This window comes from Canis lupus, chromosome 4, assembly GCF_048164855.1.
Source record: "Canis lupus baileyi chromosome 4, mCanLup2.hap1, whole genome shotgun sequence".
Lineage (NCBI taxonomy): Eukaryota > Metazoa > Chordata > Mammalia > Carnivora > Canidae > Canis > Canis lupus.
Genome location: NC_132841.1, coordinates 24789293 through 24813786, shown reverse-complemented (window position 1 = coordinate 24813786; position 24494 = coordinate 24789293). Strand labels below are relative to the sequence as shown.

At 37.2% G+C, this 24494-nt stretch overlaps 1 protein-coding gene and 1 pseudogene across 23 annotated transcripts in view; one reads left to right on the top strand and one right to left on the bottom strand.

The window, feature by feature from the left end:
• Nucleotides 1-24494, top strand: part of USP54 (ubiquitin specific peptidase 54) — a 122346-nt gene that overhangs the window by 59418 nt on the left and 38434 nt on the right. For all 23 annotated transcript variants that reach the window (XR_012029529.1, XR_012029528.1, XR_012029527.1 and 20 more), the window contains 5 exons: nucleotides 4350-4442; nucleotides 21634-21768; nucleotides 23536-23649; nucleotides 23786-23868; nucleotides 24290-24395. Coding sequence is in view for 18 of the 23 variants with exons in the window: in XM_072823589.1 (XP_072679690.1) it covers nucleotides 4350-4442; nucleotides 21634-21768; nucleotides 23536-23649; nucleotides 23786-23868; nucleotides 24290-24395 (531 nt within the window). In the remaining 5 variants the exon portion in view is untranslated. The remainder of the gene's footprint in view (nucleotides 1-4349; nucleotides 4443-21633; nucleotides 21769-23535; nucleotides 23650-23785; nucleotides 23869-24289; nucleotides 24396-24494) is intronic.
• The window catches only part of LOC140632020 (small ribosomal subunit protein eS27-like), a 62594-nt pseudogene that overhangs the window by 36254 nt on the left and 1846 nt on the right, over nucleotides 1-24494 (bottom strand).

Genomic DNA, 24494 nt, shown 5'->3' with positions numbered 1-24494 from the left:
CAGGATTCCACAAGATTTTCAGGTATATTACTCTCGTCCTAAAATATTCAGGCTCTTAGCATACACACTGAATGGAGTCCAGTCTTTGTCCATTTCTTCATCTCCTTCCTCTGAGCTCTCCTGTAGTGGCTCATGATTGGTGTCCGGACAGATATGCTCTTTTCTGCTCCTCAGAGTAAAAGTAAATGCAATTTGCCACCCAAGATAATTATGCTTGGGTAAAATATGAGTGTTATTGCTTCAGATGTAATGAGAAAAGAAGTTGCTGTGAGAGAAGAAAAGACAGAACAGTATATTTGGTATAAAAAGCACTGGACACTCTAAAATAAATAAATCTTAAAGGGGCACCTGGGTAGCCCAGTTGGTTAAGTGTCTGGCTATAGCTCAGGTAATAATGATTCCAGGGTCCTGGGATCTAGCCCTGTGTCTGGCTCCCTATTCAGCAGTGAGCCTGCTTCTCCTCTCTCTCTCTCTCTCTCTTAAATAAATAAAATCTTAAAAAGAAAGGAATTTGATGATATTTCTAGTTTCCTATCCATATACTATAAAAAATATTTTTTAAAAAGGAAGAAGGGTAACAAAGTGGCTCAGTCAGTTGAGCCACTGACTATTGGCTTCAACTCAGGTTGTGATCTCAAGGTCATAAGATCAAGCTCCGAGTCAGGCTTCATGCTTAGTGCAGTCTGCTTGGGACTCTCTATTTCTACCTCTGCTCCTCCCTGCTGCTCTCTCTGTGTCTCTAAAATAAATATTAAAAAAAAGAAAGCACTGGACTTATGAATTAGTTTTAGTATGTCTATAGACTTGCCTTGTGACTTTGTACAGGTAATAGTATTTCAGTTTCTTCATTTATAATACAAGAATCTTGTCAAGCTTATTTATGTAATAAAGTTTCATGCACAGAGTGCCTGGATGGCTCAGTTGGTGGAGCATGTGATTCTTGGTTTCAGGGTTGTAAGTTCAGGCCAATCTCTACATTGGGTGTAGAGATTACTTTATTTCATTTATTTATTTATTTTAAAATAAGATTTATTTATTTATTTATTCATTCATTCATTCATTCATTCATTCATTCATGCCAGGAGCCCGATGCGGGATTTGATCCTGGAACTCCAGGATCGCGCCCCTGGGCCAAAGGCAGTCGCTAAACCGTTGAGCCACCCAGGGATCCCCATAGAGATTACTTTTAAAAAATGTTTTATGGGCAGCCCCGGTGGCGCAGCGGTTTAGCGCTGCCTGCAGCCTGGAGTGTGATCCTGGAGACCCGAGATCTAGTCTCACGTCGGGCTCCCTGCATGGAGCCTGCTTCTCCCTCTGTCTTGTGTCTATGCATCTGTCTCTCTCTGTGTCTCTCATGAATAAATAAATAAAATTAAAAAAAAAAGTTTTATACTCTCAGTTTTCAAATTTTTATTTGAAAACATTAAAAAATCCATTGCTGTTAAGGCTGGAGAAAGATTTAGAAATATTTCCATCTTTCTACCACAGATTTCATGCAGTTGGGTGGGGTTTGTTAGTTTTTTTTCCCCAGATGCTGCATGTGAGTTTTTTGAGAGACTTTGTGTAAGCTAATAATACTTCTATAATTTAGAAGCCGTCAAAAAAAGGTGTTGATATACGTGTGTGTGTTTCCTGGCCACAGTCCTCTTTTTATAATTCTCTTTTTTCCTGGATGTTCTATCTGTATTGAAACAAAATATTTATGACTTTCTGTTCTAATTTTCAGTGCCATACGGAACACCTACTACACACACACAGACACACACATTTCTGTATCCATACTTAAAGATTGAGTCCTTGATGGTTTTGGAGTGCCTGTTGTAATCATGTTACAAGCTGAAAATAATTGTTTCTATGAACTAATATTGTAACTTTTGATATGAATGCTGTGTTGGCCACAGATGTATTGAAACCATTACATTTATTATAAAAAGGTGTTACTTATCTGGGAGGGTAGTGTATTTCAAAGAACTTTTGAATATATACTTTGAAGACAAGTAAGTAAGGAGAAGCTCCAGAAGTATAATGCCTTTTCATATATGATTCCATTTAAATGTTTTCCAAGCAAGAAGAGCTTCCTAAGGCATTATGCTACATATTACACCATTTCTATTTAATTATTAATTAATTAATTAATTAATTAATATGGAGAGAGAATGCAAGCATAAGCAGGGAAGTGGCAGGCAAAGGGAGAGGGAGAATCAGGCTCTCTGCTGAGCAGGGAGCCCAATGCAGGGCTTGTTCCTAGAATCTTGGAATCATGACCTGAGCTGAAGGTCTCAGTCACAATTGAGCCACCCAGGTGCCCCCACCATTTCTTTTCTTTTCTTTTCTTTTCTTTTCTTTTCTTTTCTTTTCTTTTCTTTTCTTTTCTTTTCTTTTCTTTTCTTCTTTTCTTTTCTTTTCTTTTCTTTCTTTTCTTTTCTTAACTAAAGCCCATGGTGTATTCAAATTTCCTTAGTTTTTGCTTAGTATCTTTTTCTGTTCTAGGATCCTATCCAGGATACTAGTTACATTTACTTGTCATGTCTCCTTAGGCTTTTCTTGGCTCTGGTAGTTTCTGAAAATTTCCTTGTTTTTGATGATCTTGACAATTCTTTTTTAAAAAAGATCCCTGGGTGGCGCAGCGGTTTGGCGCCTGCCTTTGGCCCAGGGCGCGATCCTGGAGACCCGGGATCGAATCCCACGTCGGGTTCTCGGTGCATGGAGCCTGCTTCTCCCTCTGCCTGTGTCTCTGCCTCTCTCTCTCTCTCTCTCTGTGACTATCATAAATAAATTAAAAAAAAAAAGACTTTATAAAAAAATAAAAAAAAAATAAAATAATAAATAATAAAATAATAAAAAACATTCTATTAAATAAATAAAAGATGTGGTGTATTCAAAGGGAGAAGCAGGCTCCATGCAGGGAGCCTGATGCAGGACCCAATCCTGGGACTCCAGGATCACGCCCTGGGCCAAAGGCAGGCACTAAACTGCTGAGCCACCCAGGGATCCCCTTGACAAATTTTTTTTTTTAAGATTTTATTTATTTATTCATGAGAGATACAGAGAGAGAGGCAGAGACATAGGCAGAGGGAGAAGCAGGCTCCATGCAAGAAGCCCTATGTGGGACTCAATCCCGGGACTCCAGGATTACGCCCTGAGCCAAAGACAGAAGCTCAACCACTGAGCCATGCAGGCATCCCAGATGATCTTGACAATTTTGAGGAGTAGTACCAGTCAAGTATTTTGTGGGATGTCCCACTATTGGAATTTGTTTGATATTTTTTTCATTATTAGACTGAGGTTACTAATTTTTGAGATGAAGACCATAAAAAAAAGTGTTCTTCTCATCACATCATATCTAGGTTACATACTATGAACATGATTTGTCACTGTTGATGTTACCATTTTTTTAATTCTCTTGACATAAGAAGGTCACACATCTCTCAGGTCAAAAAATTGAGAAATCTAACAAAAACAAAATTCCACACTACAATTCAAACTTCTGAGTAAGTTTTCAAATGCCATATGATTTTACTTATATGTGGAACCTGAAAAGCAAAACAAATGATAAACAAAAAGCACAATCAGACCTATAAATATGGAGGAAAACTGTGGGTTGTGAAAGGGGAGGGAGGGAGATGGAGGGAACGGGCAAAATAGTAAAGGGGAGTGGGAGATAAACCTTCCAGTTATGGAATGAGTAAGTCATGAGGAGGGGCACTTGGCTGGCTCATTGGTAGAGCATGTAATTCTTGATCTTGAGTTGTGAGTTTGAGCCCCATGTTGGGTGTAGAGATTACTTAGAAGAGTAACTAATCCTTTAAAGTCATTGGAATAAAAGGCACAGCATAGGGAGTATAGTCAGTGGTATTGTAATAGTGATGTATGGTAACAGATGGCAGCTGCAATTGTGTTGGTGAGCACAGCATAACATATAGACTTGTGGAATCACTATGTTGTATACCTGAAACTAATGTAACATTAGTATTAGTATGTATCAACTATACTTCAAAAATTTTTTTTGTTCCAAAAAAAAACTGTTTTTGTGTGAATCATTAAAATAAACCCTTATTCTGCTGTTTAAACCCATAAATTAACACTTTTGACCTATGTTATACCTTATTTTCTCTGTGTATCCTTCCTTCATTTTCAAATTAACATGTTTTTCAGAATATAGTTATCTATCCATCATGTTAGCTAACTCATCCTTTTTGACATTTGTTTGAATATACAAGAATGAGCTTTTCTCTTGGGAATGAAGATATATTCTGGAGTCATTACCCATGGTTTCTTGAATTCTTGAGTCTAAGATCAAATGGAGGCTTTTTATAGAGTAATGAAGTATTTTCCCCTTTTTCTACCAGGTTTTATGGCACTTGGACATCTTCCGACGTAGCTTTAGGCAGCTTACAACTCACAAGTGCATGGGTGATTCCTGCATCTTCTGTGCTCTCAAGGTAAGTTCTTCAAATCTGTTTATTTTCAATACCATTAGGCTACCAAATAATCAATACTGAGATAGTTTGGCTAATCAGGGTGATGCTAAAGAATTTCTTACTGAATTATCTGCCTGTGGCTTAGTGCAAAAGATAAATATGATTAGTTTTGCTCGCTTCAAAGAATTGTTACTTGGCTTAGGTAGTCTGTTTTTCTGAACCTTTTTGCCCATACAACTCTATTTAATGTGATGGGATACTACTCAAATGTGCTTAGATTTGGAGTATTTGGGATGCCTGGGTGGCTCAACAGTTGAGCGTTTGCCTTTGGCTCAGGGTGTGATCCTGGAGTCCCAGGATCAAGTCCCACATCGGGCTCCCTGCATGGACCCTGCTTCTGCCTTTGCTTATGTCTCTGCCTCTCTCTCTGTGTGTCTGTCATGAATAAATAAATAAAATCTTTTTGAAAAAAGATTTTGATTATTTACCTGAAGAGCTAATTCTGAATTTTAATTTTGAAAGAATAAACAACCCAGTATTTTTAGTGGAATTAACTATTGTCTGTTAAAGCTAAATTTAGTAATAAACTCTTCCTATTGAGAAAAGCCAGGACCAACATTTTTCCATTCCTTAATGTTTCCCATTACCACGTTTAATAGATTCATTATACCCATTCTCAATCCCATTGTCTGACTCCCAGGTTTTTCATTTCTGAATAAAATGAAACCTGAGGATTCATTTAGAGTATGCTGCTATTAAGAAAAAACTAGGTTGTGTGGCTCAGCGGTTTAGTGCCGCCTGCAGCCCAGGGCGTGATCCTGGAGACCCCGGATCGAGTCCCACGTTGGGCTCTCTGGGTGGAGCCTGCTTCTCCCTCTGCCTGTGTCTCAGCCTCTCTCTCTCTGCCTCTATGAAAATAAATAAAATTAAAAAAAAAAGAAAAAAAAAAAAGAAAAAACTAGGTTGTATAAAAGGCCCCAATTTCTATTACTTTATCTGCTCATTCAACATGGGACTTCTCCGTGTTTTCTTGGTTTGTATGTACAGTGGATTATTTATGGCTGGATAAGTCTGTGTGAGTTCTGCTAAGTATCCAGTGTCATTTTTCAGTCTCAAGAAGTCTGAGTTCTTGGTTTGTCACAGGGATGCTTGGTTGTAAGCATTAGATGTTTAATTTAGTTGCTTTTACATCTTGGAGTAAGAACTGTAACAAAAACATTCAGGAGAATTTCCCAGTTACTTTGATTATTTGCAACAACTGATTTGAAACAGTTTTTTGAGCAGCATCACTTTGGAGTTTTAAGTCCATTATGGGCAAATATCTTTAGAAAGAGATGACTGAGTCTCCTGAACATTTTATTGCTTGGGTCAGAAACATCTTTTTTCTTCCCCCCTTGGAACTTTAGCAAAACACATGTTATTGACTAATTGAGAGTTTGACTGAATTTTAATAAGACCAAATCTTTTTTTTTTTTTTTTTAAAGGATTTTCAATTTTTATTTATTTATGGTAGCCACACACAGAGAGAGAGAGAGAGGCAGAGACACAGGCAGAGGGAGAAGCAGGCTCCATGCACCGGGAGCCCGATGTGGGATTCGATCCCGGGTCTCCAGGATCGCGCCCTGGGCCAAAGGCAGGCGCCAAACCACTGCGCCACCCAGGGATCCCCAAGACCAAATCTTTTACAAGTTGTAACATTTCTGACTGTGCCTATTCAGACAGAAGTCCATCCACATATTTGGCTTGATTTCTGAAGGATGCAAGGACATTAAATATCTAATTTTAGGTAAATAAGAAATGTACTGGTCCTTTAGCCAGCAAATCCAAGGGAAGTCTGGTTCGTGGCATTAAAACAAAAAAACCAAAGTAAGATACTTGGTAGAGAGATTTGAATCCAGGAGAAATCCCTAGTAGTAGAGTCTCCTGAAAGTAAAAACTCTTATCTGTACCAGGAAGGGATGATAGAATTTATATGACCCTCTGACATGCCTTTGATGTCAGGATTGTGCCATCCTCTTCATTGATTCAGGTGGGACTCTGGTGAATTGGCTGTCACAGTTTTGTTATGTTTTAATTCCCATAGGCACTAATTATTATTGTAATATAAATCAGTATCATTATGTAAGCCAAATGGATGAAGAAAACCAACCATGAGACTTTATGGGACATCTTCTGAGATACCCAAGTATATAGAAAGGAAGATGTTTTCCCCTTATGAGGGCTGAGGATGTACCTTGGGACTCTTTCAGAGAAGCAATAGCTTATGGCAGATAAATAAATGGACTTGGGGAATCAAAGACTTTATTTTAGATCTTCATAATTCTGAGGAGTTCTAGTATTTTCCTCATCACATCATTGTCTGATCTATCATTTAGGTTTATTTTCCTTCTCTGCTTCTTTTCTTATATTGAGAGTTTATAAAAATTTGATATTTTTCCCTAAAGTGCTTTTCAGTTTGTCAGTGCTATATAAGTGTTAAATAATTAAGCTCTAGTTTGTATTCTTTTATCTATTTTATTTTTTTTAGGATTTTACTTATTCATGAGAGACATGGAGAGAGAGACAGAGAGAGGCAGAGACATAGGCAGAGGGAGAAGCAGGCTCCAGGCAGGGAGCCTGATATGGAACTTGATCCCGGGGACTCTGGGATCATGCCCTGAGCCAAAGGCAGACGTTCAACCACTGAGCCACCCAGGTGTCCCTTAGTTTGCATTCTTTTAATTATTGTACACCTCACTTGAAAAAAAATAGACTTACATAGCAAATGGATTAATTTGACCATATGGATGAGCTGAACTTGGTTTTGGTATTGAGAAATTTAAATTATTAGAAGAGCCATATTCCTTTATCCAGGAGAGCTTCATTTTCTGAGAGAAGAAAAGGGATGTTGAGTTTGGAAGAGTAAATCTGGGATGATCATCAGCATCTGGAATGTCTCTTTTTTGTTCCCTACTTTAAATTTATTTTCTTTCTTTCTTTCTTTCTTTCTTTCTTTCTTTCTTTCTTTCTTTCTTTCTTTCTTTCGAGAGATGTTGGGGGTGGGGTAGAGGGAGAGGGAGGGAGATAAACTTATGCAGACTCCATGTCCAGCAAGAGCTTGATCACAGCCCTGAGATCATGACCTGAGCCAAAATCAAGAGTTGGATGCTCAATCAACTGAGCCACCCAAGGGCCCCTAAAAATATTTTTATAGAATATGAAATAATATTCATCATTGAACGAGATTCTAGTCAGTATAATAAAACAAAAGGACAGATAAATATTAGAAAGAAAGAAAGAAGCAAAATTATTATTTGCAAATGATATGATTGGCTATTAAAAAAAGTATCGACTGATAAGTCAGTAGAATCAATAAGAGAATTTAGCAGGTTGTTGCCTGTAAGATCAAGGTATAACATTCAATTATATTTCTTTTTTTTTTTTTTTCAATTATATTTCTATATACTAGCAACTAATAAAATGTAACTTAAAAAGAGCTTTTATAATAATAACAAAGTATATAATGTAGGTATGAATAAATCTAACAAAAAAGACATGACATTGGGCAGCCCGGGTGGCTCAGCGGTTTAGCACTGCCTCCAGCCTGGGGCATGATCCTGGAGACCCAGGATCGAGTCCCATGTTGGGCTCCCTGCATGGAGCCTGCTTCTCCCTCTGCCTGTGTCTCTGCCTCTCTCTTTCTCCTCTCTGTGTTTCTCATGAATAAATAAATAAAATCTTATAAAAAGGACGATTTAAAAAAGAAAGACATGACATTTATATAAAATCTCCAGAGATCCAGTAAAATGAATAATCACAAAATGAACATCCTTTTAACAATTCTTTAGGTGAAAATAGAATACTGCCGGTACTATAGACATTCTTCCTTCCTTCTTTCTCAATGATAGCTCCTTCTTTCTCCTAGGAGTAGCCACTTTTCTAATGTTTGTGGTAATCACTTCCTTGTTTTATCTGATAGTTTTACTACGTTCTTAAACAATCTAATTTAAAAATTACCTTTTTAAAAAATTTATTTAAAAAATTCATTGTAAATGGAATCATATTTTTAAAGATTTATTTATTTATTTTAGAGAGATGGAGTGTGAGAACACGGTGGGGGGGGGGATCAAAAGGAAGGGGCAGAAGGAGAGAGAATCTTAAGCAGACTCTGCACTGAACACAAAGCCCAACTTGGGGCTCAGTCTCATGATTCAGAGACTCTTGAGATCACGACCTGAGCTGAAACCAAAAGCGTGTCGCTTAACTGACTGTGCCACCCAGGTGCCCTGTAAGCGGAATCATTTTATAAATTTGTGTGTGTGTCTTTTTTAGTGCAATAATATGTTTATAAGATCATCATTTCATTGTTTAAAACCAATTTGTTTATTACTGGTAGTCATTTGAATTGTTTCCAGTTTTAATTTTTTATAAACAATATTGCTAAGAACATTTTTGTACATATCTACATATGTATACACATTTTTTTTGCATATGCCCAGAAATGGAATTACTGGATCATAAGATATGTATATTTTCAATTTTTTTTTTTTTTACAATGTGAACTGTTTTCCAGTACTTCAGTGTTTATCAATGTGGTGATACTAATATATATTCTTAACAGCAGGTTTGTCCTGGAAGTTGAGAAAATTCAATTCTGAAAGTCTTAAGACAAACAGGGAAGAATAGTAACAAAATGAGTGATTTGCCATGTTTATCAGAGTAGACAGCATTGGTAACAAGCTAAAATCTCAGTGATAAATATACAAAAGATTTATTTTTCATTCCCATCACTTGTCCACTGCAGGTTAGTAGGAAAACCCTACTGATTGTAGTCACTCAGGAACTCAGGTGCCAAAGTACAACCAAGTTGGTTATTACCAGTGGCCAAGTTAGAGTGAAAAAGAGCTGTGGAGGGTTTTGCACAAACATTTGAATGCTCAGCAGGACACTTCTGCTCAGAGCTCACTGACCAAAACTAAAATTCTATGGTTGCAGTGAATCCCAAGGGGGCCAGAAAGTGTGATCCTATAAAAATCCTTGGGAAAGGCTGGAACCAGAAATATTTGGCAAAAGTGCTAATGACTACCATACTTTATCAGATATCAAGGCTTATAAGGCTTATAAAACTAAGTAATTAGACAATGTGGTATCAATTATAGTATGACTAATAAATTGATGGATCAAAATCAAGAGTTCAGAAATAGACATATAGAAACTTGATTATTGCCCTGTGAATCAAAGGAGAAAGTGGACTTTTCAATAAATGGTGATTAGATAATTGGTTATCCATATGGAAAAAAAAAGAAAAAGCTAATTAGATCTCTACCTCATATTATTACCAAAAGTATGAATTTCAGCTGAGTTAAGGGCTAAAACATGAAAGAAAACTTTTTTAAAGTTTTAGAAGAAAACATGAAAGAATATCATGATTTCAGGGATAGGATTTATTAAATAAGATGTGAAAAACACAAAGTTAAAAAAATTGATAACATTTTGCTAAAGAAAAGTTAAAAACTTCTGTTCATCAGAAGATCCCAGAAGAGGGTAAAGATACAAGGCCACACACAGGTAGGAAATATCTGCAATATGTTATATAACCAACAAAGGATTTGTATGCAGCATAGAACTCCAGAGAACTTTTATAAAGAATAAGTAAAAGATAATTGAGTTAGTGGTAAAATGGGCAAAAGACACAAATAGGCATTTCTCAGAACAGGAAACCCAAAAGACCTTTAAGCATATGAAAGATCCTTAGCCTCCTAAGTAATCTAAGAAATGTAAACTAAACAAATACTCTTCAGATTAGTAGAAGTTTAAAAATCAGATAAGATTGTTACCTGAAAGGTGGAATAATAGGAACTTACATACAATTGCTGATTGGAATATAAATTGATACCACTATTTAGGGAAATAGTTTGTCATTTCGTTTTTCAGGTAAAATTGAAGTAGCATAATCCCTGCCACTCAGTAATTCCACTCCTAGATACATGTTATAGAGAGCTTCCTTATATATACATGTCAGAAGATATATTCAAGAATGTTCAAAGTGGTATTTTTTGTGATTATAGAAAAATGGACTACAACTACATACTACAACTTCCAACTACAGTAGAATACATTTAAAAATTATGATGTGTTCCTAAAGTAAAATGATACAGCAGTGAAAATGAATAACCTTTGGCTACATATCAGCTTGGATTAATCACAAAAACATTGTACTGAATGAAAAAAGCAAGTCACAGAAGACTATATAAACTATGATTCCATTTATATACAAAATAAATGGGCAAAACTAAATAACATGTTGGGGTTTAGCGCCACCTTCAGCCCAGGGTGTGATCATGGAGACCTGGGATTGAGTCCCACATCGGGCTCCCTGCGTGGAGCCTGCTTCCCCCTCTGCCTGTATCTCTGCCCCCCCCCTCGCCCCGTGTCTCTCATGAATAAATAAATAAAATAAAATAAAATAAACCCATGTTGTTCAGGGATACATGCATGTGATAAAACTGTAGAGAAAAAGGGAATGATTTTCATAAAATTCAGGACAGTGGGTATCTCTGGAAGGTGAAGGGGAGGAGATTGTAATCAATTGGGTAGTATTACACTCATTGTTAACTTTTCCATTTCATAAATTGGGTAGTGGACATATCCGCATTTCTTTATTATTCTTTGGCTAAATATATACATCGTGCTTGTTTATAATTTAAATGATGATTTTTATTAAATGTACTACATTTAATGCCACACTGGCTGCCTCAGTCGGTAGAGTGTGCAACTCTTGATCTCGGGGGTTGTAAATTGAAGCCCCACATTGGGTGTAGAGATCACTTAAAGTCTTAACAACAACAAAATAAATGTACTACAGTCATTTTAGAAAGCATGGTAAAGTGTAAAGGAGGAAATCTGGAACTTGCCTGAATTACATCACAGAGATTGTCATTTCTCTTTATGTCTCTTCTCTAGTCAATGATATTTCTAGTTATAAGTCTTTCCGTCCACTTACAGTAAAAAGAGTACCTTTTTTTCAGACCCTAAGTTGCCTCTCCATCTCTAGTATCATCCTATTTCATTTGTTCTAATCTAAGAATAAGCTGGAGGGCTATTTTGAAGCTACTCCCCTGTTATGTAACTTTGAAGGGGCTCCCAGTTATCTCTTAAATCACTTAAAAATGTATGATTACATGCATTTAAAAAACTAATTTCATGCTTTCTTTTCCCTTCCTTTCCTTTCTTTCCCCAGGCACTCTCTACTTCAGCTATGATAGCAGATGGTACACTCTTAATGCCTACCTCTTAGATGTTGCAGATGTTATTCACTTTGCCTGGATCCCTTGGCACCCAAAACAATAATAACAATAAACAAAACAATGCATCCTTTTAAATGAAACCACATCCAGTACTTTCAGAACTCCAGAAACATATCTTCCCTTTTTTCCCCCAGAAATTTATCTTCTTAATGAAGTTTTAAAAATATTACCTCTATCTAGGGATCCCTGGGTGGCGCAGCGGTTTGGTGCCTGCCTTTGGCCCAGGGCCTGATCCTGGAGACCCGGGATCGAGTCCCACATCGGGCTCGGTGCATGTAGCCTGCTTCTCCCTCTGCCTGTGTCTCTGCGCCTCTCTCTCTCTGTGACTATCATAAATAAATAAAAACTAAAAAAATAAAATAAAATAAAAATATTACCTCTATCTAGACCCATGATTGTTTTACTTAATAGTATTTAGGATGGCTGAATGAGTTTTTGGGAAGGTGGCTCAGCATTTCCTTCCTGTTGGTCTTCCTTAAAAATGCTTGCACCATAATATAACATTTAACTTTTCTGGGTTCATATATTCTTTGGTAGTTCTTACATAGTTGTAAAATTTTGTGTACCTGACTTTTTCTTCTTTTTGAATTTTATGCTCTCTCTCACTCTGTTCTACTTGAGATTTTCATTGTGACTTTTGGTTTTACACGTTTGTTAAGTAGGTCTACTTAATCTAGGACTTTATGCTTCATTTATTTAGGGGAGGGTGAGATGTGTTTCTGTAGTGGGGTTCCTTGAGAGTTGATGGTGGGAAGATCTGCTGAAGAGTCAAAAGCCTGGTAGTCAAGCAAAGCAGTTATCTGGTATCCTACAATTAAGCTACATGTTAACTTTGTGGTATCCCAGTGTGGGTGTAATTCTATATATTTAAATCCCATTTTTCCTCTGCCTCCTATTTAAAAATTAGAGGAATGTTTGGTGAAGCAAATAAGAATTCCTTTTTGCTGGTACTTTGTGTCCTATTTGTATTCTTTTTTTTTTTTAATTTTTTTAACCTATTTGTATTCTTTAGTGCAAAGTTTGAAATGTTAAATTCTTATAAGTTTTTTTCAAAACAAGAAACTCCAAAATTCCTGAATTTGAAGCACTTCTGAGAATTTGCCAATTCTATAAAGTCAGAGTTCTTTATGTTGACACATAATTATTTAGCTCTAGAACCCAATATTAAGAACAAAAAGAGACACAAACATTTTCCTAGATGAATCAGAAGCTAGCCAACTTTCTCTTAATCTAATGTTTTATTTTTTAAAAAATTTTTAAAGATTTTATTTATTTATTCATAAGACACACACACACCACAGAGAGAGAGAGAGAGAGAAAGAGAGAGAGAGGGGCAGAGACACAGGCAAAGGGAGAAGCAGGATCCATGCAAGGAGCCCAACATGGGATTCCATCCCGGGTCTCCAGGATCAGGCCCCAGGCTGAAGGTGGTGCTAAAATACTAAGCCACCTGGGCTGCCCTAATGTAATGTTTTAGATGAAGATTTTCCCTTCTGAGTCTGGCTAGAAGATATGTATCCCTGCTTTTTCTCCACTTTTTACTTTACCTTGCACCAATCCTTAAAATGCCTTTACTACTGGTCTTATACGAACACCTTTTATATAATAATTTTGCTTTTTCTTCTGCTCTCTGAATGTTTGGCAATATTTTTGTGCCTTGTCCTTTACTAGATACCGTAGTATATGCTGTACCCAGAGCTTATAATTGCTTTTTTTGGTGGTTTACACACAATATTTAGGACAATCCATTTCTTTTGGTCTTGTAAAATATCCTGGTGTTTTTTTTTTTTTTTTTCTGTTACTTGATACTAAGTTCCTAAAGTAATTTCAGCCTTGAAATCTTGCATGCAAATTATTAATTGATGGCTTTCATTAAAAAGAATTTGTGTGTGTCTTTCTTCTTACTTTGAACCACAATGTCTTTCAACTCTGATTTAACAAATAGATTTGTGTGCTAATTACCCTGTCCCTTCCAAATCTCCAAATTTATTCCCATCTAGTGTTACTAAAAGATATTTTCTGACCTGAACTGTTGTCATGCTTATAGCCCAGAGCTCTTATTTATTATTCATATTGAATCTGTCCTTTTGCCCCTAGCCCCCAGGGTATGATTTTACTTTGGTGTTGGCTTATTTATTTATCTCTGTCCAGGGGAGGAAATCCGTCTTCTGTACTTAGTATGCCACAAAGATTTTGTTCTCCTTCCAGGGATTGTACTAGAGGCTTTGCAGTGTGCCAAGATGTAGGACAGAGTGTTTTTTGTTATAGGCAAAGAAGAATGCTTCATTGATTGATTAAATTCAACAAATCTTCTCAATTAGTGGTTTTTCTTTTAAGAATGCTAGTACAAGGCATCAAAGTCGGAATGGTGGTGATGGTGGGGGTAGGTGGGGAGGAAATAGGTTTTTGTGTGTAAGGTGTTGTATAATATAAATGTATCTGTAGAGCAGTAAGATTGTTCAAAAGGGGCAGGAAAGTCTATGTTCTACTGATAGCCCACCTGTTAATTGGGGGAAATTTGAGAGTTCAGAGAATAAATACCTAAATATATTTTAAGTGTGTACCATGTAGTTTTTCCTCTGTTGGGTATTGAAGCATAAGCACCAGGAGTAAAGTGATATAGGAAATTACTCCTTGTTCATTATCGGTCTAGTCCTTTTTTTTAGTGGATTATTGGAATAGAAGGTTCTGCATTGTCCTATAGTCATGTCTATATCAAAGAAGAGTATAAATCCAATATGCTGGACTATTTATACCAGGAATTAGATTTCTAACATATTCCCTGGAAATTTTAGCTAGTAATAAACAGCTCTTGTGTGAAGAAGGTATATCCCTATGTCTAATGCAAATCTACTTGAGTTGAATTACTTTTTTTTTTTCTTAGCTATGGAATATGAACATATTTGTGTGGTCTTTTGGCTAACCTTTCCTAAAGTCCTATTAGGTTATACCTAAATATTCTTAACTAATTTAACCATTGACATAACTTGGATAGTATAAAGTTGAGTCTTTATCCTTTTTAAAATTTGGAGTTTAGAATCTTACATGATATTCAAATAGAGGGGAATGACTGCAAGGAAAAACCTAGTAGATCATCATGATTCTTTCCTTTCCAGAGTTTATGGCAGAACCTGAAACTTATACAATCTCAAAATCTTTGTGCATGTCCAGAAGGGACATTTCCCTTTTCATTTCCCCTGTGGGGTAAGTGGTTATGGTGTTGATTCTCAAAACTTGACTTAAATACTGTTGGTAATCTCTAAGGTCCTGCATTTTTTTATCTTGGCAAAAATTAGCAAACTGACTATTATCTTTTGTAAAATCTCACCATTAGTTTATGATTTCCCACTAAAAGCAATACCATCCTCTGGTAAATTTGACCTGTCTCTGTTCTTTGGCTCTCTGTCTAGTGTCTTGAAGTCTTGGTATTTCTTTCTGTGTCTCTGTCTTTGTATGTATGTGGGTGTCTGTCTCTTTTGCATTGGTAGCAGGATGAGTGTGATAGGTAGCTTATAATGGTCTTTAACTTAATACTTCAAGTCCACAAAGTATTATTCCATCATGAACTCAAAAAGTGCAAATAAAGCCCTCAACTCATGGGAAGAGATGGTATTGATAATTAAATTTATTTAAAGAGACTGATATAGAATATGCGGATAATTTTCTAATCATGAAGTCCAGAAAAGATAGGTATATTTTTGGGCATAAGTTCAAAGAATCCCAATGAAGAAACCAGCCAGATGTTCTCAGCTTTCTCCAATGTTGGAGCAAGAGTTTCTGTTAAACTGGATATTTGATGATATTAAGGAATTATTATTACCTTTTTCTAAGTGTGGTAATTATATTATGGTTATGTTTTAAAAAGAGTTCTTACTTTTTAGAGGCATATCCTGAAACGTTTACAGATGAATAATGTCTGGCATTTGCTTCAAAATAATCTGGGAATGGGGTAAGTGGGTGGGTTGTATGTATGAAATGAGATTGGCCACAGGCTGATGATTGTTGAAGACAGATGATAGGTACATGGGAATTTGTTGTGCTAGTTTGTCTACTTTAGTATGTTTGAGATTTTCTGCAATAAAATGTTAAAAATACAATGTTGTTGTTTTGGGTGCCAAATGGTAAACGTTTACATGTTCTTTCTCCTCTTGAAAGAGAGTGTTTGAGATTCTTTTGAACACATAACACTAGTGAAAAGTTCTCTTTTCCAGTAGTCTTCAAGGAGTAGTAGCTTTTTTTAAAATCTTTCTTTCAGAGGATTGTGTTTACAAACAGGCTTGATTCAGGTTTACAATTTAAGTCTGATTTCCAGGAGGTGTGAAGAAAAGGAGTGATTATGAGAGCCAAAATGAAGAGAGATTTGGGAAGATCAAGAAGAGAAACTCTAAGAACTGAGTTAGTAGCAGTGCATAAAGTTGTGTCATGCTTTTGCAGAAGTTATTATTTAACATCCTTCAGGGATGAGTTAGACTGCTAACTTTCTAAAAACCTAGGGTCCATAAAGCATCAAATTTAATGATGGCCCTTCTCCTCTACCCCCATTTTCTCTACTCATGACTTCTTTCAGATGTAAGGCTAGGGAATCCTGAGAAATAAACAGCTGTTCCCTGCCTAAAGACAAAAGTGTTTTGGGGGCGGGGCAGGGAACTTAAGCAACAGCTGCATTTGTAGATGCCAAAGCACAAAGACTTTCTGTCTTTATGGCACTTTTATCTTATTTACATGGTTTTTACTAATCCAAATAATTATGTGCTCATGTGGGTAGAAGTGTTTGCTACATGATCCAAGAGAAATGGGTGGGGAAACACCTGCTTTGAGTCAGTTTAGTCTTATTGCTTTTGCACTGTATCCAAGAAAATAGTTAACAGACAAAAAGTAATTTGCCTTTTCCTGAGAATGAAAAGGAAGACCTTTTGGTTTCACTTTGTGAAGAAGAGCAGAAAGAAACCTGAAAGGTGGGTTTTCTCTGTTTAGTGAAATGAAACCATCAGGGACCCCATAGGGAAAAATGATTCCTGGGTTTTGGTTCTTACTGCCCTTACTCACTCTCTGCCACAGAACTCAGCTACTGGAAGAATACCAGTTTTTGTTCCTTATTGGTGCTACCACCTGTTCTTATTACTGAACTAAATGTTCTTGGCTTTCTTTGGTGTGAACAGGATCTCCCTCTGGGAAAGGTGGGAGGAGGGTGAAAAAGGGAACAGGAGGAGGCCCGTTCCAGCCCTTGTGCTCATGTGAGAGGGACACACAGGGGTTAGTGTGCTGCCCTAACAGAGGGTCTTTGTGCTACAGCTTCTTCCAGAGCTGCAGCTCCACAGATGCATGCTGGGAGAGCTTAGGCTGCTTCATCCCTGACACACTTGCTTTTTCCTAACAATAGCAGAGCAAGACTGATAATAATAGTTACAATAAAATAGATGCAGGCATTCTGAGTACATTCAGATACTCATTTTGTATGGAGAAAGTTGCCTGTAATTAAGTGATGAGAAAAGAGTATAGTTTGGAGACATTCATGACATTGAACACAAGAGTCAGATCTGTTATTGCATATCCACTGTGCATGTAAGCAGAGCTCTGACTTTAGGTCTTTCCCTTTCTGTGCTAAAACCTTTTACCTAGTCATGGGAAATCTGCCCCTCTTAAGTAAGAGCAACAGATAGAGAAAGTTTGGTCCTTCCTACTCAGATTTCAGACACTGGGGAGGTAGCTCAAAGTAGACACATTTCTGACCCAAGGTCAGTGGCAGATCTCCTTAGTAACCTAAAATATCATAATAACAACAACAATGGCAGCCTAATACTTAGATAGCACTTATACAGCCAGGCATTAGTCTAAGGTACAGGTAGAGCTAGAGATAATTTATTGAATCTGTAAATAATCCTAGGAGGCAAATACTATTTCTAATCCTCTTTTAAAAGAGGAAACTGAAGTCTGGAGAACTTAACTAACTTTTCTAAGGTCATAGATATGGTAAATGACGGGACTGGGATTTTGAACTCAGATAGTCTGGTTCCAGAGTCCATGTTCTTAACTCCTACTCTATACCATCTCTCAGTGGAGCTCTGTCCTTTCTCAGATAGGGTCATCTGAACCACAGAACACAAGAAGTGACTTTAGTGACTATTTTAATTCTCTCTGGATAATAACATAATTACTGCTATGCATGGGAGAGAAGTTAGTTCATTAGGAGTTGTTGATGCCTTAGAGTATTAAGGCTTAATTCTTGAAGGAACTCAGTTGAGAAAGACTAAAGGGGCTGCTGCAAATACCACATTTGTACAAAACTGTACTGGAACTAATTTCCCTTTGGTTTGTTTTTGGAACCAGTTTTGGACTCTGGACAGAGGACCAAACCTTATCCATCCCTTGCTCTAGAGATAGAGCCTTTGTTAGCAGGAATAACTCAGCAGGAACAGTTGAGAAGAACAGCAAGTTGGGTTGTGATAGTGGTCACATAGTGTTGCCAGTGGTCAAACCACTATTACTTTTGAAACAATCACTGCTTCTTTTCCCACCTTTTCATTTGTTTCTGTGTTCCTCCGTTTCAAAATCCTATAGGTCACTGGGTATAGATAGCCAATTGTCCTCTGAGAATGTTTAACTGTGGACCTAGACCTTTTGGTCTAGTTTAAGGGTCATTGATAGACATTCTTCTGTTTCCAGTAGTAAATTATGGAAGATCCTGCCTTTATCTGATCTTAAAATATATTAAAATATATTTGTGAAAAATAAATCCACATCATATGGATTCATTTGTGGGGAAATAATTGCTTACATAGCAAATTGTTCTTGAGCTGCTTTTGGGATAGATGTTCAGTGTGTATGAGGAGGAACAGTGCTAGTAAGAAAATAGAGTGAGGAAAGAACAGTTCCAACTTGAAATTAGCAGAATGAAGTTTAATTCCATTTTGCTTTAACCAGTTATATTACCTTAAGAAAAGTTTTCAACTTTTCTGGGTGATTCTTTATCTGTTGTAAAAAAAGAGGGAGCTTGGGGTACCTGAGTGACTCAGTTGGTTAAGAGTCTAACTTAATCTCAGCTCAGGTCTTAATCTCTGGGTCGTGGGTTCAGGCCCCACATTGAGCTGTCTACTGGGCATGGAGCCTACTTTAAAAAAATAGGAGACTTAATAATATATTAGTAAGATCTACCCATATCACATCATTCATGCATCCAGAACTAGTTATCAACTGCCCTCTATATGCCAGTACCCTTCTAGGTGCTGGGAGTAACGAGCAGAGGATTAAAGGATGAAAGGTTTTTTTCTTTTTCTTTTTCTTTCTTTTTTAAAGATTCTATTTATCTATTCATGAGAGACACAGAGAGAGAGACACACAGTCAGAGGGAGAAGCAGGCACCCTACATGGAGCCCAATGCAGGACTCAATCCCGGGACCCCAGGACCATAACCTGAGCCAAAGGCAGATGCCCAACCGCTGAGCCATCCAGGCATCCCAAGGATGAAAAAAATATATATTTTTTATTTTATTTATTTATTTATTTATTTATTTATTTATTTATTTATATTTATGATAGTCACACAGAGAGAGAGAGAGAGAGGCAGAGACACAGGCAGAGGGAGAAGCAGGCTCCATGCACCAGGAGCCCTACGTGGGATTCGATCCCGGGTCTCCAGGATCGCGCCCTGGGCCAAAGGCAGGCACTAAACCGCTGCGCCACCCAGGGATCCCCCCAAAAAAATTTTTTTAAAGATTTATTCATTTATTCACAAGAGACATGGAGAGAGAGAGAATGAGAGAGAGAGAGAGGGAGAGAGAGGAAGAGAGAGGAAGAGACATAGGTAGAGGGAGAAGCAGGCTCCATGCAGGGACCCTGATGCAGGACCCAATCCCTGGTCTCCAGGATCACGCCCTGGGCTGAAGGCAGGCACTAAACTGCTGAACCACCCGGGCTGCCCATACCTCACACTTAAACTCTAGAGAGTATAGTCAGACAGTAAATAAGTAGAATACATGGTATTACAGATGATAATAAGTGCCACAGAGAGAAATAAAACAGGCAAGGGTGGAAGTGTGGTGGCAAAGGGGGTGGAGCTTGCAACTTTATTTTTTTTTTCTTTTTTTATTATTTATTTATTTATTTATTTTTTGCAACTTTAAATAGAGTAATCAAGCAGTACATATAGAGAGGTTAATATTTGAATAAAAATCTGAAGAGAGTAAGTGACTGAGCTGCTGACAGTTTTAGTAAGATGAGGACCAAAAATTGACCATTCTAGGTTGGTGGGGCTTCCTCCTATTCTTAGATCAGGTTTTATTTATTTATTTATTTATTTATTTGATAGGTAGGTTTTATAAAATGGTTTCATTTCTGGTCTCATTAGTAAGTCTGATAAATTACCGTGGAGATTTTTTTTTTTATGAAGAAATTACTAGCAAGAATTTCAAGTGAGTGACATTCTTTGGTGGTTGATATGTAACTAATAATTGAATTTATTGTTTGAGTGGTTTAGTGAGGATTTGGGCCATGTCATGTCAAAGGATCACATTCTAGTTTTTGTGGGGAAGATCCAAAACCATTTGAGAAGGGCTCATCAAGCAGGTGCCACTTGTTGCTACTCTTTGTTTCCATCCTCTGGACATCATATTCATCATTGTTTCAGATCAGGTAAAGATCAGGAGAAGGTAGATACATTTAATAACACCAAATTTATGCTCTCCATAAAAGACACTAGAAGACTTGAAGAAGATATTTGCCACAAGTCTTATTCACAAACGACTCAGAAAAACTACATATAGTTAGAAAAAGGGATCCCTGGGTGGCGCAGCGGTTTGGCGCCTGCCTTTGGCCCAGGGCGCGATCCTGGAGACCTGGGATCAAGTCCCACGTCGGGCTCCCGGTGCATGGAGCCCGCTTCTCCCTCTGCCTGTGTCTCTGCTTCTCTCTCTCTCTGTGTGATTATCATAATAAAAACAATTTAAAAAGAATTATAGTTAGAAAAGACTCAACCAGTCTGAGTGTATTTATTAATTGCTGACAAGGATAATGGGAAATTTATTTATATTCATCTACTGGTGAAAGTTAAAGTTGCCATAGTCTTTTTATAGTGGCAAAGAGTTGGAGACTGTCAAAATGTCTGTCAATTAGGAAATAGATAAATAGATATGGTCTAGGCACCTGATAAAATACAACACAGCAGGGAAAAGGGATGAACTGTGTATGTGTGTAAATTATGGATAGATCTCAAAAATAATGTTGAATTTTAAAATGTAAAAGTATAATACTTTGTACAAACAAAAAATATACATAACAGTGTACTATGTATTAAGGACATATGTATATACACACATATACACAAATACAATAAATATACAGAAGTATTAAAAACAGAAGAGTGTAACAAATTCATGGTACTGAATTCATGGCTTTTAGCAAATGGATGCAGTCTTAAATGAGACTTCATCTGTAGATTCGAAATAAACATGATGGAATGTTTATTTCTGGGTATTAGACAAGTAGGTGTTTATTATAGTATTCTTTTCCTTTGAGTAATTCTAAGTTAAGAGAAGGGGGCCAAGTTTCATAGGATGAGCTCCCAGAGAATAATTTACCAAACTATTTATATATAATTTGTCCTCACTTACTGTGATCTTCTACATCTATCTGTTTCAGAGGAAATGAGGTAGCACTATATTGTGTTAACTCATGATAGTGTTCTCTCCTAATGTGTTCTTGGTGGTATCACAGATGGAAGAGCAAGAATTCTTATTGGCACAGATCATCCATGCCTTTTATTCTGACTCTTGATTTTTTACTTTATTACTAACTGAAAGCATATCAACTCATGGGAAGTACATTTGGTTCCATTGTCAAAAGCATGGAGATGCTAGTTTGACAGACTGGGATGTGTAGAAGCTTAATAACAACACTGTGTCTTTTCTCCTTGTCTAACCTCTTCCCTACAGGGAATCTTTAACCAGTTTCAGTGTAGTAGTGAAAAAGTGCTTCCGTCTGACACTCTCCGCAGTGCTCTGGCAAAGACTTTCCAGGATGAACAGCGTTTCCAGCTGGGAATTATGGATGATGCTGCGGAGTGCTTTGTAAGTATTGGCCTCTGCCCCTCTTTGATATAGGGTGAGACTGTTGATTGTCTCCATCAAGGACTGGGTACTTTAATGTAGTATTTACTCAACCCTGGTATCTACAATTAGAACTAGGAATTTCCCTAGTTTTTCAGAGCTCTAGGGTGTCTCTGCTAATGAAGTAGGAATTACATAATGGATTCATTCTTTTTCCTTCGGGCTTAGTTTTGTGCTTGCCATTGCATAAAACGGTGGCTCTCGCCTTCAAAGGAGACAGGGCTCATTAAAGTACAAATTGCTGTGTACCACTCCCTTGAGGTTTCTGATTCAGTAGGTCTGAATTAGGGCCCAACAATATCTAGCTCTAACAAGTTTCCAGGTGATGCTAATACTGATGCTGCTAGTCTGGGGACCACTGCATTTTGTGAACTCCTGCATTACTAATGATAATTAAACAGAATAACTGAGTCTCTAACACAAGTGTAATTTGCTGTCTAGGTAGCTACATTGCTCCCAGTGACTTTTAGTAGAAGACTCTTCTGAACTCTGGGTTCTATCCATCAACCTTCAAAAGACTCTGTGCATCCATTAACAAAAAAAATCTGAGAGTGATATATATTCTATTACATGGTAAAATGTCACCAAAATCAGAGGTACTGCTGAGCAGTTGGATCACTTCCATATTGCTGGTGGGAATGTAAAATGGTATAGCCACTCTGGAAAACGGTTTGGCAGTTTCTCAATAAACTAAACTTGCAGATTATCATATGGTTCAGAAGTTGCGTTACTGGACATGTATCCCAGAGAAATGAAAACTTATGTTTGTACAAAAACCTGTAGGGGTACCTGGGTGGCTCAGTGGTTGAGCATCTGCCTTTGGCTCAGGTCGTAATCCTGGGGTCCTGGAATCAAGTCCTGCATTAGGCTTCCCCGCAGGAAGCCTGCTTCTCCCTCTGCCTATGTCTATGCCTGTCTCTGTGTCTCTCTGAATAAATAAATAAAATCTTTAAAAAAACAAAGAAACCTGTACATGAATGTTCATAGAATCTTTATTTGTAGTAGCTCCAAATTGGAAACAACCCACATGCCTTTAATGGTAAATAATGAAATAAACCTTAGTACTTCCATACCATGGAATACTATGCAGTAATAAGAAAGAATTACTGATTTACACCTCAACTTGAATGGATCTAAAGGGAATTATGCTGAGTAAAAAAACCACAACATCAAAAGGTTATATATCTACCATATGCTCCTATTTATATAACATTCTTGAAATAACAAAATCATAGAGATAGATAGGAGAACAAAATAGTAGTTGTTAGGTATTAGAGTTGGAATTGAGTGGGGTAAGGCTATAAAAGAATAATGTGAGGGAATCTTCTAATGTAATGGAACAGTTTTCTATCTTGATTGGGATATTTGTTATATAACTCTATACATGTGATAAAATTGCATAGAGTTATACACATAAGTATAAAACTAGTGAAATCTAAACTCTGTAGATTGTATTGATGTCCATTTTCTGGTTTGGTTATTGTATTATAGTTATGTAAGATGTTCCATTGGAGGAAATTGGGTAAAGGGTATGTGAACCTCCTACACAATTTTTTTTAAACTTCCTGTGAATTTGTAATTATTTCAAATTAAACACTTTTTAAAAAAATCAGAGGTATTCTTACCTTTCAAGAGGATTACTGTTTCTCTGAGTAAACTGCCTACCAATATGTGTATTTTTTTCTATTAAGTATCATTGATATATTGCTTTTGTTCTTTCCCTGTTAGGAAAACCTCCTGATGAGAATTCACTTCCACATTGCTGATGAAACCAAAGAGGATATATGTACTGCCCAGCACTGCATCTCCCACCAGAAATTTGCAATGACATTGTTTGAACAGGTGAACCTTATCTCTATCTTCATTACTTCTTTTCTTCTTCAAGAAGAAACAAATGCTGGGATGTAGGGTATTAGATGGGTGCCAAAACAATTAATGATTGTGGCTGCTTCATTTTGCTTTTTTACTCTGGGCCCAGTGTGTGTGTACTAGCTGTGGTGCCACTTCTGATCCACTGCCTTTCATCCAGATGGTGCATTACATCTCCACTACTTCCCTTTGGTGAGTCTTAAAGTGTTCTCTGTACCCTTGGGTACTCCTTAAGTGATTGAGTTTTAACTGATGGCATCCAAATAGCTTATATTTTTATTGCTAAGACTATGCAATAAACTATGAACTCAGAACAATAACTAAAATAACCTTTGTTTTTTCCTCCTTTCCCAACCATCTCCTTTTCTTAGGTTCAGTTCTGGTCAGCAAGGTGGGAGGTGAAATGAATTCTTTGAGCTTTAGATTTTGGAACAGGCAGAAGTGCTTATTGTGTTTGGGACACTAAAGCTGGTCAGGACAAGGGGTTTTGGTATAGTGGGCAGTGGAAGAAAATCAAACTTGTGAGTTAGGAGTTTGCATAAATAATCTATTTGATTTAGTTATAACTCTGCATAACTCCTGCCATCATTCCCTTCCATTCCCCATCTTGAAGCAATCAGGCTATTTGTATGCTGGAAAGACGAGAAAAACCCTCACCAAGCATGTTTGGTGAGCTGCTGCAAAATGCCAGCACCATGGGGGATCTGCGGAACTGTCCGGTGAGTTAAGTCAGAGGTAGGGCTCAGAGTGGGGAGGGGAACCCTGGGATTAGTGGAATTTAGGCAGAGCCAGTGGGAAACATTTCAAACTAGTTTTAT